The sequence below is a fragment of the Harmonia axyridis genome, chromosome 3 (assembly GCF_914767665.1).
Source record: "Harmonia axyridis chromosome 3, icHarAxyr1.1, whole genome shotgun sequence".
Lineage (NCBI taxonomy): Eukaryota > Metazoa > Arthropoda > Insecta > Coleoptera > Coccinellidae > Harmonia > Harmonia axyridis.
Genome location: NC_059503.1, coordinates 18,704,966 through 18,721,196, shown reverse-complemented (window position 1 = coordinate 18,721,196; position 16,231 = coordinate 18,704,966). Strand labels below are relative to the sequence as shown.

General features: G+C 35.1%; 1 protein-coding gene across 3 annotated transcripts in view; it reads left to right on the top strand.

The window, feature by feature from the left end:
* Positions 1 to 13,956, top strand: part of LOC123674614 — a 77,167-nt gene extending 63,211 nt beyond the window's left edge. Inside the window, exons 11-21 of one of the 3 annotated variants that reach the window (XM_045609543.1) lie at positions 925 to 1,135; positions 1,852 to 2,029; positions 4,043 to 4,166; positions 5,851 to 6,210; positions 7,913 to 8,191; positions 8,994 to 9,328; positions 9,555 to 9,711; positions 10,011 to 10,220; positions 11,945 to 12,207; positions 13,110 to 13,263; positions 13,330 to 13,956. In XM_045609543.1, the coding sequence (XP_045465499.1) occupies positions 925 to 1,135; positions 1,852 to 2,029; positions 4,043 to 4,166; positions 5,851 to 6,210; positions 7,913 to 8,191; positions 8,994 to 9,328; positions 9,555 to 9,711; positions 10,011 to 10,220; positions 11,945 to 12,207; positions 13,110 to 13,263; positions 13,330 to 13,413 (2,355 nt within the window). In that variant the 3' untranslated portion in view covers positions 13,414 to 13,956. Of the gene's footprint in view, positions 1 to 924; positions 1,136 to 1,851; positions 2,030 to 4,042; positions 4,167 to 5,850; positions 6,211 to 7,912; positions 8,192 to 8,993; positions 9,329 to 9,554; positions 9,712 to 10,010; positions 10,221 to 11,926; positions 12,208 to 13,109; positions 13,264 to 13,318 lie in introns of those variants that run through there. The other 2 variants (XM_045609544.1, XM_045609546.1) reach the window with 2 other exon arrangements.
* The last annotated feature ends 2,275 nt before the right edge of the window (positions 13,957 to 16,231 follow it).

Below are 16,231 nucleotides of genomic sequence, written 5' to 3'. Positions count from 1 at the left end.
GTTCGCCATGGACAGGAACAAATAGTAATCACTTGGTGCCAGGTCTGGACTATACGGTGGATGCATAAGAGCGATAAGAGCGATGTATGTGGCCTGGCGTTGTCCTGATGGAACACAATCCCTTTCCTATTGGTCAAAGCTGACCGCTTTTGGGCGATTGCTTCCTTCAGACGATCCAATTGTTGACAGCACTGTTCCGAGTTAACAGTTGTGCCGTAAGAGAGCAGCTCATAGTAGATAATTTCCTTCCAATCCCACCAAACACACAGCAAAACCTCCTGGTTGTCAATCCTTGCTTAGCTACCGTTTCTGCCGTCTCACCGCGTTTCGACCACGACCGTTTCCGCTTGACATAAGAGATCTACTTTTCATCACCAGTCACCAACCGCTTCAAAAATGAGTCGATTTTGTTGCGATTCAGCAGCAATTTGCAGATGGATCTTTAGCTCTTGAGCAATCGAAACAGTGCTTTCATGACGGTCGGACTTGATGATGTTCATCATTTATCGACATTTTTGACAATTTTCCTTCCAGTGCGTGGTGCATCTTTGAAATCGAAATTACCGGAACGGGATTGACGAAATCAAAATTGCTCGTGATTTGCTATTACGATTCCGTAAACACCAATCACATTTTCAGCCATCTGGCTTGCATTTTCGCCTTTATCGAAGAAAAACTGTGAAATATAGCGTGTTTTATCTTTGCTATTTTCCATCTTTGACACACACTCAAACTAAACTGAGTCAACTAATCACAAAACTGTCAGAAAAGTTTTTGTAGTATGAGATATCATCTTTCAAACGCCATCTGATCGGGATCATACAACGCGAGATTCAGATAACTAAAGAAAAATTATTGGAAAAATGATGGATTTCTTTTTACTATACCTAATAATACATCATTGAAATGTTACTGTTTTTCCAGCCTTTCATTTTGAATAAACCTGGGAGGCAATGGATATTTGGTAGTGATTTGAGTAGAATAGAAGGAAGGAATGTTAGACAATATTGGACGTTACTATTCAGCGATTTGTTGTTATTTGCCAAAGTATCGAGGGATCGAGTGTTGTTCATTACTGAAGATCCACTTCCACTTGCTCATGTTACAGATATGTTATTTAATGTTAGGAAAAAAGGTGAGTTACGATTTACATCGATACTACAAATTTGAAAACGAATCTTATCACGCGAGTCAAATAAATTATTCGACTTAGCCGAAAGTGAGGACCACAAAACAAGCGAGTGAGCAAAGAGGATTTCAAATGAGTTGAAATGAGTGTCCCTTCCCTGAACAGACTGTTCTATCATTTCGTAACAAAGTCGATAATTTTAGAATTTTGAAACGGGAATGATCTCAAATGAGAAGCTTCGACTCGAAGATGAAGAACCCGTCCTTCAATTCGTTTCTGACCGTAACACAATAACTCTCGAATACAGCCTAGAAACTTGAGATCATTTCGTAACAATATCTGTATTTTCGAATTTTGAGCCGATAATCAACAAGATTCGACTCGAATTGAATTCTGCCTATCCGTCAAGTACGGCTCAGTACTTGGAACAAATCATCCACAATTATTCTTAAATTTTTCCCAGTATTCAAAATGAGCACTGATTTCGATAAAACAATTCAACAATTTCTGAACTTCGTTGAAGCGTGTATCTTTCCATGATCAAATGACATGACCTACTGAACACAAATGACATAGGAAATGTCAAAAAATAATACACACTGATGTCCTCAAAACCATTTTATATTGTGTCACTCCTATTAAAAACCCATTACATATATGAAAATGTTTTTTTACATATCTTCAGCATGCACAATGCAGAACAGAATCATTATTATTTTCAGAAACCGAGTTTAGGTTATCAGTTTCACCCGAAGGAAGGTTAGCTGCTAGTCCCACAATTCATTGTGGTCCCGACCTATCAAGAACCCCAAAAAAAGGTGCTTCGAAAAAAACTGTGATCCTTAGAGCGCCAACGGTAGAGCTTAAGGCAGTTTGGCAAAACCTCTTGCAACGGCAAATGTAAGTTTTCTTTTCCTTTCTTTATTTCTTTTTCGTATCACCCTTTCTTTATTACTACTTATTTCATGTGGTGTAATGTAGGTCTGTCTCACAACCAACCCCATGAAACTTCTCACAAATTAATTATTTTGTGACTGGCGTTATCAAAATTAATAATCGATAACTAATAAACATAACTTTCTGTGCAAGTCGTGGGTATAATAGGAATAAATATTCAAGTATTCCATTGAAGATTATAATGAACCGTGAGATAGTCATAATTCAAAAAAGCACGATAACCATGCTCTCATCAAATTTGCAGTTCACACTATTAATAAAAATTCTCCGATATCAAGAATTGTTGAATCGTTATATTATGACTTTCTGAAAACCAATTTTCTCTTAGATACTTAATCATATTATTGTAGTTTATAGAAGTCCTTATAGATTATACAGTTGCTAGTTGATCCAAATCAAAAAGTAAGTTAATTTAGTCAAGTACATAGCTAGTTTATAGGTAGGTTATCAAGTTCTTCCTCCAAAATGCCCGCCCAAGTAAAAAATTCTTCAATTGATTCTTAAATGAGAAAAATCATACATAATGGCAATCAAATATAAACAGTTCTCCAAATCCGATTCAAACTTCTTTCATATATTTATAACACTTCTAATAATTTCTCCCTTTCATTAAACAACCTTGCATCTGATTTTCATTTCGTTCAAAGAACTGTTTTATAATTGATTTAGAAAAAGAGTTCACACAAAGGCGTGACAGTAGATAACTCTTAAATTCTAACAATCTTAAGAAATCTGGCCTGAAGGAATTGTCAGATTTGATGCCAAGAACAAAGCTCTATAGATAAAATATTGTAACCACTCAATTTGTAATGTTATACTCATGTGATCGAAGGAAACTTTTCATATCAAAAACTCCTAGCAATCAAATCAGCTAACTTACCTAGATATTACCAATAAGCGTAAAATCTGAATCAATTTCCTAATCATAGAATTTACTCAACAAAGAGATAAATCAAGGTAAATTGCATTCCATTTGCTGGCTTATCTGATGTAGTAAACATGGAGTGTAAGCAATAAAACGTCACCAATTAGATGCTAAAACTGCAGGAAATGTTTATCCATTTCACAAACGAGATCATTTCCAAAGTACCAAATAATAAGCTCAGAAAATGCACAGGTGATTTAAAACAATTAATCCGAAATATACCAATATTTAGTGAGGAAAATATACCAATATTTAGTGTGCTTTGTGCCACATTAAACCATATTTGGTTCACTATTTTCAATAATAAACCTTCAGAATTATTAGAGAGAAAAACTATAACCTCTCCTGAAATTTTCTGTCACAATTTGGAATGTAAGGAAAATGAATTTCTGCCGTGCAGAACTTTTCTCGGAAACTATGAGAACTATTCGCATGAAATTTAGTACATAAATCAGTTGTTATACCAAAATTATGATTCATAAATGTTTGACAAAAAAATGAATTCGAATACATGATTAACATAGACCAAAGCTTTCAAAAGTAGTCAATTATTAGAATATTCATAATTCAACAAATTACAATTCAATGCGTGGTTTCAATATTTTATCTATGCAACGTTTCCTCAGAATTGAATCATGTAATGAATTCAAATAAAAACAACAACAGTATAAAGATTGTTTGTAGACATTTGTACAATTTCAAGCGATGGTCTACACTCTTGTAAATTCAGGATCCAAACAACATTGCAGTTATTAGCATTCATTAAATTACAATAAATATATATATACTAACAGTGAAGATTGAATACTGCATCATCTTGTCCATTAAGTAATTTTAAAACACCAAATATCACTTGGTGGTTAGGAAGTGGGTTCTTGTATTCCTTTATACCTCATAGCCATCTCTTTAAAAGGTCTAGAAAACAGTTGATCCAACTTCCAAAATTACCAACAATCAATCTTTATACCTTTCCATTATAAAATTTTTTTATGTGCGAACCTTACATGAGAAATTCTCTGTTGTGCACGTAGCCTCTACATAAACGCGGGCATGGAAGGAAGTTCACTTAGCAGTCCATTAGATTCCCCCGATGTTCCAATCACCTCCTCCGTGGTGACCCTGCAATCTGCAGAGTCGCTGTCTTTGCGACAGCAGGTGCGTCTGAATAGCGGTCACTGCAGTCAGCCAGTAGTTAATTCCCGCTTGCCTGCACTCACCAAATCCAATACTCTCAATAAATGTAGTTCACCTACCCCCAATCACCAAGCCTCGCTCACCCAAACACCAGACAGTCCTTCTGCCAATGTTTCACCCTCTTCCTCCGAGAACTCCCAAGCTTTCTCGTCACATTTCAACTCCCAAACGAATCTGCTCTCTCGATCTTACCCCCCATGTAACGAACAATCACCCTCGCTACTAACGCCATCTCCCGACTTTTCCTCGGATTCAGATGGTAAATACTTCGAAGAGTTCGAGTTTTTGAATTATGAGGGAGATTCGTGGAATTTTTCGAATTTTGATTACGATCTGATCAGTTTGAATATCGATGACACGTCGACCAAAAGTTTTCCTTCACATTGAATGCAGATTCTTGGTCAGCCAAACTTCAGTGCTTCCGTTATTGTTATAAAAACATAAAAAATGATTTGTGTTTTCTTACAATGAAGTTTTTTGAAATGGAGACTCCACATTTGAAGAATTCTACAAAGCTTGCCCCAAAGGGCTATGTGCTAATTACTCTTTATTCTGAAGATTTTATATTCTGTTATCTTGATTCTTGATGAATTCGTATCGATGAATATTTTAGCAAAATACATAAGAAAAGAGCTTGGTAATATTCTTCGAAAGATTTCCAAGTACAAATACTTCCCAGATAGACCAAGATCGATTACTCATTTTCCATTTATATGACATCAACAACATCATCCATTCTCCAAATGTGAAGATATCCAAAGCAATCATTGAAAATAACAGAACCCTGGTCAGATGCTATTGATAAATTAAGGTACGAGTCTTTTTTAGATCTTCTGAAAATAAGGACACTTAAAAAACGGACTAAGACTGGTTTTATATGAAGAAAAAAATTGAGTTTCGTATGCTACATTCAAAGTGTTATTTCTACTTATATTCGACCATCCTTCAAATACCACTTGGATTTTATTCATCCTCTATTCGATTGTTCAGTTGGTCAACTTCTCGAAATGCACTGAGAATAACCTAATCCTGCTAATGAAAAGATGGTTTGAAATCTACTGGAAGTTCATCATATTTTCAATTGCATCAAATTCCTTGAAATCTGTATTTCTGCCAGTGTTATTCAGTTTGGATATCATGTTTACTACAAGATTTCAGCCAACATCCCTAGCCCTACTACCTACCCTATTCTTTCATTTAACTCATTCTGCCTCAGCAACTTATTCCATTTATCAACTTTATTACTTATTTCAGAACTATTTTATAAATTATTTAGTTGAAGGAACATCCTCTTATTGCCTAATCGTAAAACCTTTTCGATAAAAGTTAATATGGTTGTGAAATTGCCTGAAATATCAGCGTATAGCTCGAAATAATATTCTTCCATGTAATCAGAGGATGTATCTTCGAAGATTATTGCTAAGCACTTGTACCAAACTGACTGCCTCATTGAAGATAAATCCCACAAATTTGGTATACTAAGTAGTTGCATCCTAGAATAATGTTTATATTGTTACAGAGTGTAATTACGTATGATTATATATTTGCAAATAAAAGCTTCAGTTATTACAGTTGCTTTTTAATAACCTCTAATCTTTGGATTGAAGGGGAACAAAAGTTAGGATTAACTCTAAGCATTTTTCAGACTCGACATAAATTAAATCAAAACAGCAATTCAGAAATTGACAGGCAAATAGATGCCCTTATAGAACATAAGTGTAAACAAATAAGCAAAAGTAATAACAGTAGCAAAGCTAACGCTATTCATTTAGAGAAATGGATGAAGGGACATTTAGAAGTAGGATCAACAGTCACCGAATTAGAGCCCATGGGGGAAGAATGGACACCAGAAAGGCTCAGGAAGAGGTCTGAAGAGCTGCATTTGATCGATTCTCAAGGGAATATCATTTGTCGAAATAAGGACAACAAGGTAGAATCTATAGCTGAAGAAAATCATGTATCTGATTCCGAAAGAAGCCCATCGAAAAGCACATCAGAAAGTCAGGTAACTGTTGCAGCGAAATTATCACAGTTTGAATTTCAACAGATGTCGTCAGAAGTAAAATGAAAATTATCTATTCATAACTTTCTTTGAATACCACGGGACCTAGTGTTCGATATTTGATAAGAACATAAATTAATATAGCATTAATATCTATGACTTTTAAATGCAGTCTACGAATTATAAAATAGCTGGTTTCAGATCCAATCAGAAGCGTATTTTTGGACCTTTTTTGCCAATCTGAAAAACGTCAAAGTTCCAAGATTTTATTCATCACAGCTCTTTCAGTTTTTACTTGTACTGTATGATAAACCAGAAAATGTAAACCATGTTTCATATTCGGAATCGTTTACACTTCAGGGTGTTCATCATTCAGTACAAGTAATTGTAAGATTCTAGAGTAAGACTTGTTTTCAAATGTGAAATAAGTATTGGTACAATGCATACAAAGTATCGTGACAGTTTTAGAGTCGTGCATTTTCAAAAATATTATTTGGAATCTCAGGCTCAAACCCTGCAGTTTGATGTTTAAATGCAACGATTGGCTTCAGTCGTGAGCATATGGAGAACTGTATGAAATTAAAATTTATTTTGTTTTTGTCTTTCAATATTTCATCTGACGTTTTGCCCACGAATATAGTATTGCATTGATTTTTTGTAGATCAGTATTTGATAGTGAAATTGGGCTTCATACAATATTATTTTATCATTTTTATTCACACAACTCTCGAGGGCGACTCTTTCCAAAATGAAAGATTTCTTGGATAGTTTAAATAAATGAACATGGGCTCACAAACGCTTTGTTTTCGAGATACAGGTTGTTTCTTGTAGTCCTACTTTTTTGTGATGATTGTATCAATGTATCGAATCTTTATTGATCTTCGCTACAGATTGGGTAAATACGTATCGAAACTTAAAATTGATTTCTTCATCACAGCTTACTACCTGGATCTTTATAAAACTTTAAATTTTCTTGAGGATTACTAGAGAATTATTTGAAATTGTGGTAGTGGACCCAAATTTCTTTTTTTCATTTTTTTAAACTACCTGTGGTCCACCAAAAAGAAGTTCTGGAGGAAAGAAGCGGGCGATGTCAAAGTTAACAAATTACAAGATGAAAACTTCAAATTGGAAAAGCTATGCCATACCTTCTTCAAATATCTTATAGAGGAAAGGTACTAAGAGAAAAAAGCTTGAAAAAATAAAACTTGCACACCCTATTTCTCGAAAACAAAGCGTTTGCTGCCCCATGTTTATAGGACCTTTTCTTTCTGAAAATTATCTAAGGAATCTGTCATTTTCGTTTGTAGCTCCAATTTAGGAACACCTGTATAAACTGAACTTGTGTTCAAACTTTAAGAACCTAAATCAACTATCACATGTTCCCTCTGAATTTCCGCATAAACTTTAAGGTATAGTAATACCTCAACGATTAATCGCTTCCGACCATTAATGATGAAATACCTCAAAGATTACGGTTTGGTAGTTTCAAAGGCTTAGTAGTCAGTGACGAACTGCAGTGCCATCATAATCGCATTAAACAATAGCATATATGCCCAAATGGACGCTAAACCGTGAGCAGTACCTGCCCCAACGTTAAATGTTGATCTTTCGACGAACATCAAGGGTACGCAACTTGATATCTAGCCAAAAAAGGCTTCAACAACACAAATTCATCAAAAATAATCTTTCCCCATATTTCCAGGTAACCGTGAGGTCGAGTCCAATTTTGCCTGAATCATTGCCCGTCTGCCAAAAGTGCCACAAAAGTTGCCTTACAATAAATGGTAGAATTAGTAACGACAATTCGAATATAAACCCAAAGACTGCAAATAACGCGTTGGACGATGAGTGGGGCTCCCTTTTCCTTATGGGACTCACTGCCATCAATCCAGCAGCCAGCTTATTACAAGTAGATCCATTCCTACCCAATAACAAAAGTAATCCCAAGGGTGGACATTCTTGTGATGTCGATGATCAAAGGGTAAGTGATCAAGTAAAATCACCATACTCCTCAAAAATAGTATATTGTGCAACAAGTGGGGAAAGTCCAACTTTTCTCGCGAAGTTTGTGGCACGTGCCTGAAAGGCGAATGCCGCAAACACACGAGCGAGAAAATTACTATTCCTACAACTGCACAAATTTCAATAATTCAAGTAATGGACTTGATTCAAATCAAAATGGCCTTCATTGACATGTGCTTATTAATTGCTTTCCCATAGAAACGACTCAAAAGCCCAATTTCATTGGTCTTCCAAGCGAGGTGTGGGCAAAGTGCCGTGAGAAATAGAAATATTATTTCTCACAGTATGAGCAATACATAGTTTTGAAATTGAGTAAGCTATGAAGAATACGCTACTTTTCATAGCAGTTGTAGGAAAACACACTTTGCATTTAGGTTTGATGAATATCCCTGGAGTGCCCCAAGGGAGCAACTGTGGGCTTGTTCTTATTATCTTCGAAAATGGTATTACAAATATCGTTTACTATCTCATATATAAAATAGACATTTTTTCTGAACCAGTGCAGGGATTGATACGTTAACAATAGGTACCTCACCATAGCAACTATGGTGAGGAACCGATTTTTAACGTATCAATCGATAATAAATTAGTAGGATCCCACCACTGAAATTGTTGAGCACTTAACGGGACTTTAGTGTCGTTAACAACTTGAACAGCATTGTAAAATGTTTTACTGTAGCAATATGCTCTCTTCAGAAGCTGAAAACCAAAACATATGCGTGCAAAAACTCTATCTAAAGATATCTACTTCTATTTTTCAGGATAACAATCACGAGAGTTACGAAAGCACTCCTGATGATTCCCCTCTCTCAGAAGATCATCCCTACCATTCTTTGAATAGTTCCAACTTAACCATACGTCGATTTGGTACTGTGCCTAGCTTAGAAATGTTAGGGACAGAAGAAGACTATTCAGAAAAAGCGGATAGTTCAGAAAATGAGGATGAAGAACCGTCACAGGCAATAGACAATGAAGGATTTAACAGTTCTTCCGAATTGACTTGGACAGCTAAAGCAGGAATGTTTATGGCAGAAAAGATGGCGTTTTTGGAGAAACTGGGAGAAGATTATAGAGCTTCTGGGGGTTTTTTCCAGAGGTAATTATTTGTACTGTAATAAAAAATAATCTATTTTATACAAGATGTCCCGAAATGAATGTGACACAATTTATCGTTTAATATTATTCGATAGTTATATAACATGGGTGCGAAATCAATTATAAAATTGATTACGTTGATGAGAACTTTATATTATTGAAGCATTTAATACATCAGATTTCTTTTGTCGAACCTGCAATTCATATTGATTAGAATACATTTTTAGATATCTCAAGTCATCAGAAAATCAAATAAATGGAGAGGAAGTCCAAGAGGAAGAAACTTCAGGGGGTACTTCTGGTGAAGACATTTGGGGAACTCCAACAAGTGGTGGTGAATTTGATGACATGATGAATTCTCCAACTTATGAAGGAAAACAATCGGTAATAATTCGAAATGAATAAAGATAGATAACATGAAGGTTTCAATTATCAAGTTCAGATAATCTATATATTCCTAATATGCTACAAACTGCGACAGCAATTCTTATGAGAATCTGATGTTTTTGTTTTTTTCATTTGTCCAAGATCAACTTGAATATCATATCACCCCATCGGATAGCATTTTATCAAAATGAGATCCTGCACCTCAATCCAAGTCTTTTTTACTATAATCTAAAGTCAAGCTAAAAATTGAATGAAATCTAATATGTTGGAATTTTTCATGAATTTCGATATTCCAGCCCAACGATGGATCTTTATCGTCTGAATATAATGATGATACAGAGCTAATGATGGACGAGCTTCTGATGACTCCACCCATAACTGGTGCTATAATTCGAGGGTTACTGCCTAGGCGAACTCTGGAACCGCTGATTGAGGAAGACATTTCCGACACTAATTCTTCCTCTACATCTATCACACCAACTGAACCTTCTTCCTCATCTGCACAGGTAAATATTCCTATTCAGGTTTTCCGAAGTTTAACATGAGATTGACCAACCATAGTATTTATTTGCTACGAGTTGTCTTAAGGTTTTTTTAAAAAGGTGCGCAACTAAGTTCCCGCTCCAATGTTTGAAAAAATGCAACTTTATTGTGGAAGAAATGATTACAAATGAATCATTCGAGATATTGCGCATTGTTAGCTATAACTTTTTCCCATCTTTCTGGTAGAGATCGAATACCTTTACGGTGAGAGTGTTCATCTTTTGAGGCTATCCACGAATGGTCTGCATATGACTAGAACTGCTGATGAGCCAGACCATGAGCTAAAGACAAGAACAAGTGATAATCTAACGGCGCAATATCAGAATACGGCGAGTTCGATTTATTACATAAAAAATAACATCTTATGATTGAGAATATGGGAGAGTGGGGTAGGATGTCCCATTTTCAGATAGGTTTCAAAAGGTTTAGCAAGCTGATACCGAGCGTGGTCAAGCTCTAGAATCACTTTAATGTGCCTCTGCTCGTATTATGGCAGTTTCGCGCAGTGCTCGGTTCAATCGCTTCAATTGAAGTCGATACTGTTCCCCAGTAATAATTCCACTCAATGCGATGGAAAAAACCCTTCCTCTTTTGCCACTGAAGTGGTTGTTCACAAATCACAGGAGAAAAAACGACATTCCTCCCTTGGCTTCAATTCATGAGAAGGGAGTCGCTTGGAAATGGCTTGATGCCAATTAATGTTGAGGAAAGCTCTTCTGGCATGGATCCTCATCGGACAATACCTACAATTCAGCGTCTTCGAAGGTTTTTGGCCTTTCTTCAAGCGTCATCAACCTCGAAATCACTGTCTTTGAATCGACGTAACCAATAAGGCACTTTGTTTCACTTAGACCAACATCTCTGAATACTTATTGTCGTTATCTTCGAATGAAAAAAGATAATCAACACTTCCCGCAAATAAGAATTATTTGGCAGAAAATCAGACATATTTACACAACCAAAACAAAATCACAAATATGTTAAAACAGTTTGTTTATCGATCGACCATATGTCTAAGCTTCGTTCATGACATTTTGGATATGTAAAATCGACTAGTAATGTTAGAGCCATCTATTAACAAACAGGGGGAACTTAGTTGCGTGCCTAAAAATCGATTTCATATTCGAAATTTCTGAACTTTTGATAGATGACCTTGGTAGTATGGGCCAGTTTTATAATCCATATGGAGCTTGAAAGTGGTTCCGGGACTTTATAAGGAAGGACTTTTTCTAACCTTAAAGTTGTTTTGTTAAAAACGTAGGTACCATTAATATGGGAAACTTCTCATGGAAAACAGGACTTTACCTTCATTTGTGATACTGGCCCTAAGTGAAACTGCTAAATGAATATACTCATCAATAATTTTTCATTTCTGTATTCTATAATTTTATATCGATGAATAAAAATTATGGCAATTCGTTATTATCAATATCTTTAAGTCTGGCTGGAATACCACAATATTGTCGTTTATGCCTGAAATTTGATATATATAATAATATACGAAGGCCTTGGTGCCATTGATTCGAGGTTTGGAATAAAAAATTTAAAAAAATAACCTCATATTATAAATTTGAGCATAAAATCTAAAATCCTAGTTTTAGTCTACCGCCCTCCGATAATCAGTGCTCGAATAAAAAATCTGTAGACAAAAATAATTTATATATTTGAGGTTTGATATTGTGGGCAGGACAGCGGACCTGGAAATGTTGCTGACACATGTTCGGATGCTGTAGAAGACCACGTGACAAGTACAGAGAAACCCTCAGTACCTTTAGACGTACCTCAAGTTCAGGTCCTACCGTGTATCCCGCGATCACCAAGCTACCGCAAAATTATAGAGGCGGCAGAGGAAGAGATAGTGGAAGACAGTATGAGTTTCTTCAGCAGGTTCAGACCGACAGCCCGATTCGCAGGTATTGAGAAAGTACCAAAATCGAGGAGTGTCCGAATGTAAGTGGATATCACTTAAGGAACACGAGATGTATTGTCTTTCTCGAAGTTTCTACATAATACTATGATATTTGCGCAAAATATTAATAAAAATATACTAACTGACAAAAAACTGCAATACCCAGAAGGAGTCGTTTAAATTTTTTTTGGTACCTTGTCATGAGATATTCAAGAATAGCTTCTATTTTCCCTTTATTCTTTCATTTTTTCGATTTTTCTTCCAAATATCTTGGCCCCCCCACCTTAAAAAAATCCTAGCCCCTCTTTGCCCACCTTTTTCTGAAAACTGGCATCACCACTGTTCGAGTATATCCCGGATAAATTGTGTTCGTATCTTCTCCCATATTTTTTTAGGTTAGTTCAATAATACATTTTTGACCAATTTACAAGAACTGAAATAAATTGGGTACACTATGCAACTCAACTTTTATTTTTGATAACTGATCTCATTCTCCGTGGTTCAGAGAGATATCGAATAGCTGAACATGTATTTCATTTTATTCAATAGTGTTAGCTCCGGTGATCAAGCGGGTTTTTACATCCAACCTTGTCGTTCAATAAATTTACCGCAATATTTTTGATTTAGGTAAAGACTTACTGCATCATAAAAGTGTGCAGATGCAATATCTTTTGAAACATATTATCCATCTAGTTGTCCCATTCAATTTCCAATATTGCCGTCTTCAATGTTAGTTTTTTCTTGCATTCTTCCTGAATAGTATATCTAAATGGTCATCTGATTTTATGTTATCTGTCACTTCTCTTCTGAACTACAATATGATATAGGTACTGCTGACATATTCAACACAACTTGAGTGTAATATTGTTTTCCATAAAGTGGTGTTTAATATGTGTGTTTTTTTAATATTATAATAAAAAATTAATTAAAACATTGATTTCAGATTTCAGTTTTTTAATGTTCGTAAGTTGGAAAGAAGAATTCATGAAGCCAATCCAGATGAAAAAGAGTTGATACGGTATTTCAATGAGAACACGTTGGAAAGTATGCCAGGGTCATTCTATCAGAACTGCACCGGTTCACCGAAAAAACCAAAAGTAAGTTATCAACGTTGAACGAAATTAAAATGAAGGCACCACTGTTAACGTTGAGATTTTTTTCAGGATAAACAAATGGACAGAACAGATAGAAGATTCTGGAAGCAACTGAGTAAACGTCGTGGAAATAAAACAAATTCAACAGATTAAAACATAAAATTCAACATAAATTTAAGTACCTCCGTCGAACAACGCTACATAGATATAAATCAAAATGGTGCTTTTCATTCAACGACAAGAATTTACTGTCTTACTGAGATTTATTACCATCATTTTCAACTTACAACAAGACACCATCCCATCCTAAAATTGTTTTTGCCAGAAAAAGTCATCATACCAGAATGAGTATTGTGAAATTCAATTTTACTTACATTATTTTGTTAGTACTGTTAATATTCCATTATCTTCAAAATGAACCTTCACTACTTTCATGGAACATGATCCCAGGTAATTCAATTGGGCTCAAATTACCCGATTTGACAACGCATCTGGGATATTTCACCTGAACTGGATGGACTTTTGGAATCGACTACTGAGGTGTTCTTATTCTCGATTCGATTTCCTTGATCATCTTCCGATAATTTTTACTTTTATAGATGCTTTGGCGTCATACGAACCATAATCCGTCACATTTGTGTGATATAGGTGCAATATAAGTTTTGTATGAAATGTTGAATAAATGGTGAAATATTGTTTTGGATTTTTGAAGTGGATATTCCGAAATAGCGAATACCTATTAACCCATTTGATTACTTTATTATTTAGGTACTCTACTATAGGAGATGAAAGCTACCAGTAGGGATTCATCAAGCCAAGTAGCTTGATTTCAACCAACTTCTTGACTTGAAAATCAAGCTCATGAAAAATTACATACTTGAACTTGACTTGATTTTAGATATTTATTGCTTCACTTGATATCAAGCTACTGGATATTCATAGAGCTTGATATGCACGCATCGCACGGCATATATTTCTGCAATCTCGTGCGCGCTTAGACTAAATAAGGGGATACCTCGAGCCCCGAAAAACTGAAGCAATCGCCAGTGTGACATTATTTTTTTCTCACATTTCTATGAAATCTATTAGCAGATTTTGGTAGTTTCAGAAATATCTCTCCTAACTTGGCCAAAATAGCCAAGTAGTTTTTATCAACACCAGCATCTTCAGCTCCTGTTGAAAGACAATTTTCCACAGCTGCTCTTACAGTTACAATGATTCAATTTATGTTTCTATTTCAAAAAAACTGATAGTTTTGGTTCTTTCATACAATATATTTAATAAATAAAAGTGCTTTTTACAAGATTCCTTATAATTTTTTTCTTAATGTGACACTCCACAATGAAACTACTAAAAATCAAGTAGCTTGATATGATTCAAGTACTTGATAAATAAATACTGGACTTGACTTGAGATTGAAAAACTACTACTTACTTGAGCTTGACTCAAATCAAGCTCAAGCCAAGTAGCTTGAAAATCAAGAATTTTAATGACAATAGGTCGCCTTATCAATGGAAATATACTTTTTTCAATCTTTCTCAAACTTACAGAAATCTGCGGCTGTTCTATGTGGGTCAACTTTTATGCATTCGTTAGAGCTTAGTTACAGAAGCTTGATAATTCAAAAATTGAACACACAGAAGAATTTCTTAAGCTATTTGCAGTCAAACATGTACACTTCGTGCGTTAAGCTCCTCATAACACCTTGAGTTGTGTTCCAATCACTGATCTATAAGAGGAAAATCAGTGATACATGATGTATCTAATAATTAGTTTTAGCCGATCTTTTTAAATATTCAAAACGTTATCCTTATTACTATAGGAGTGCTATAATATAAATGAATATTTAATTCCTACATACCTTATTTTGCAATACATGTGTTTATTTATATGGTCCTAAAATCATTTTCCATATTCTGTGGATAATGCGACTATAGTAATTACTGATACTCAGAAAATATTTAGCACTTGTAATTATTTCTGTAAGAAGCTTAATGATTCATAGGTTGATTGCCGTTTAAAAAATCAATGAGAAATGAATCTTTTTGAGGAGTCATCTATAATAATGTCTCGCCATAATATTCAGTGAATTCGCCTAATATTCATGTTCTGTCCAAATATCCAAACATAAAATTCCAAATGGCATATTTCACACAAAATAATTATAATTACCTTTAATAGCATATAGTTTCGGTAAAACACAACCAAGGAAATGGGATTCGTCATGATTTATTTTTCTTTCTTGTCACGCATTTTTCAATTTAATGATATCCACTGAAAATTACACGAATGGTTATAAATCAGAATCTGTCCGAACTTAAAAAGATTGCACACGCACAAGATATAACTCTTCCTGGTTCACCTTCCTATCGAATATGCCATAGTTTGAAGAAATGGAAAAATTTATATGGTATAACATCGACAGGTTTGAAAATGAAAATTATTTGAAAAATATTTACAAATGTTCTTTTCAGTGCGCTGACCTTATCTAGTCTGAATATTCTGCTCACCGTACAAATCCATATCCCTAAAGATAAAGGAAATCATCACAATTCAAAACAACAGAGTTCATCTACTGGCAAAGCTGATTTATGTCTCTCTTTCTGGTTTTTCAATGCATTGGTGGGTGAACAATTTCAACAATTTGGTAAAAACTGTCATTATTCACGAATACGGAATAAAAAAGTATTGTGGTCCTTTGTTAGCCTGATAAAAGGCTTCGCACTTCACGGGACAACGTCATAGCTTGTGACATAAACCCAAAAATACTACGGCACCATGCTCCGCTTTGAAGATGCGAGGTGTATAAGGCAGGGACTATTGAGTTCTGTACTGATGATTCCAGAAGTTGTCTTGGGATGAAACACCACAATTACCCAAGATAGGACGCATCACCAATATGATTGTGACCACCTCGTTAAAAACATTGGAAATAACAAAGGATTCGGATAGGTATTTGGGGACAACATTA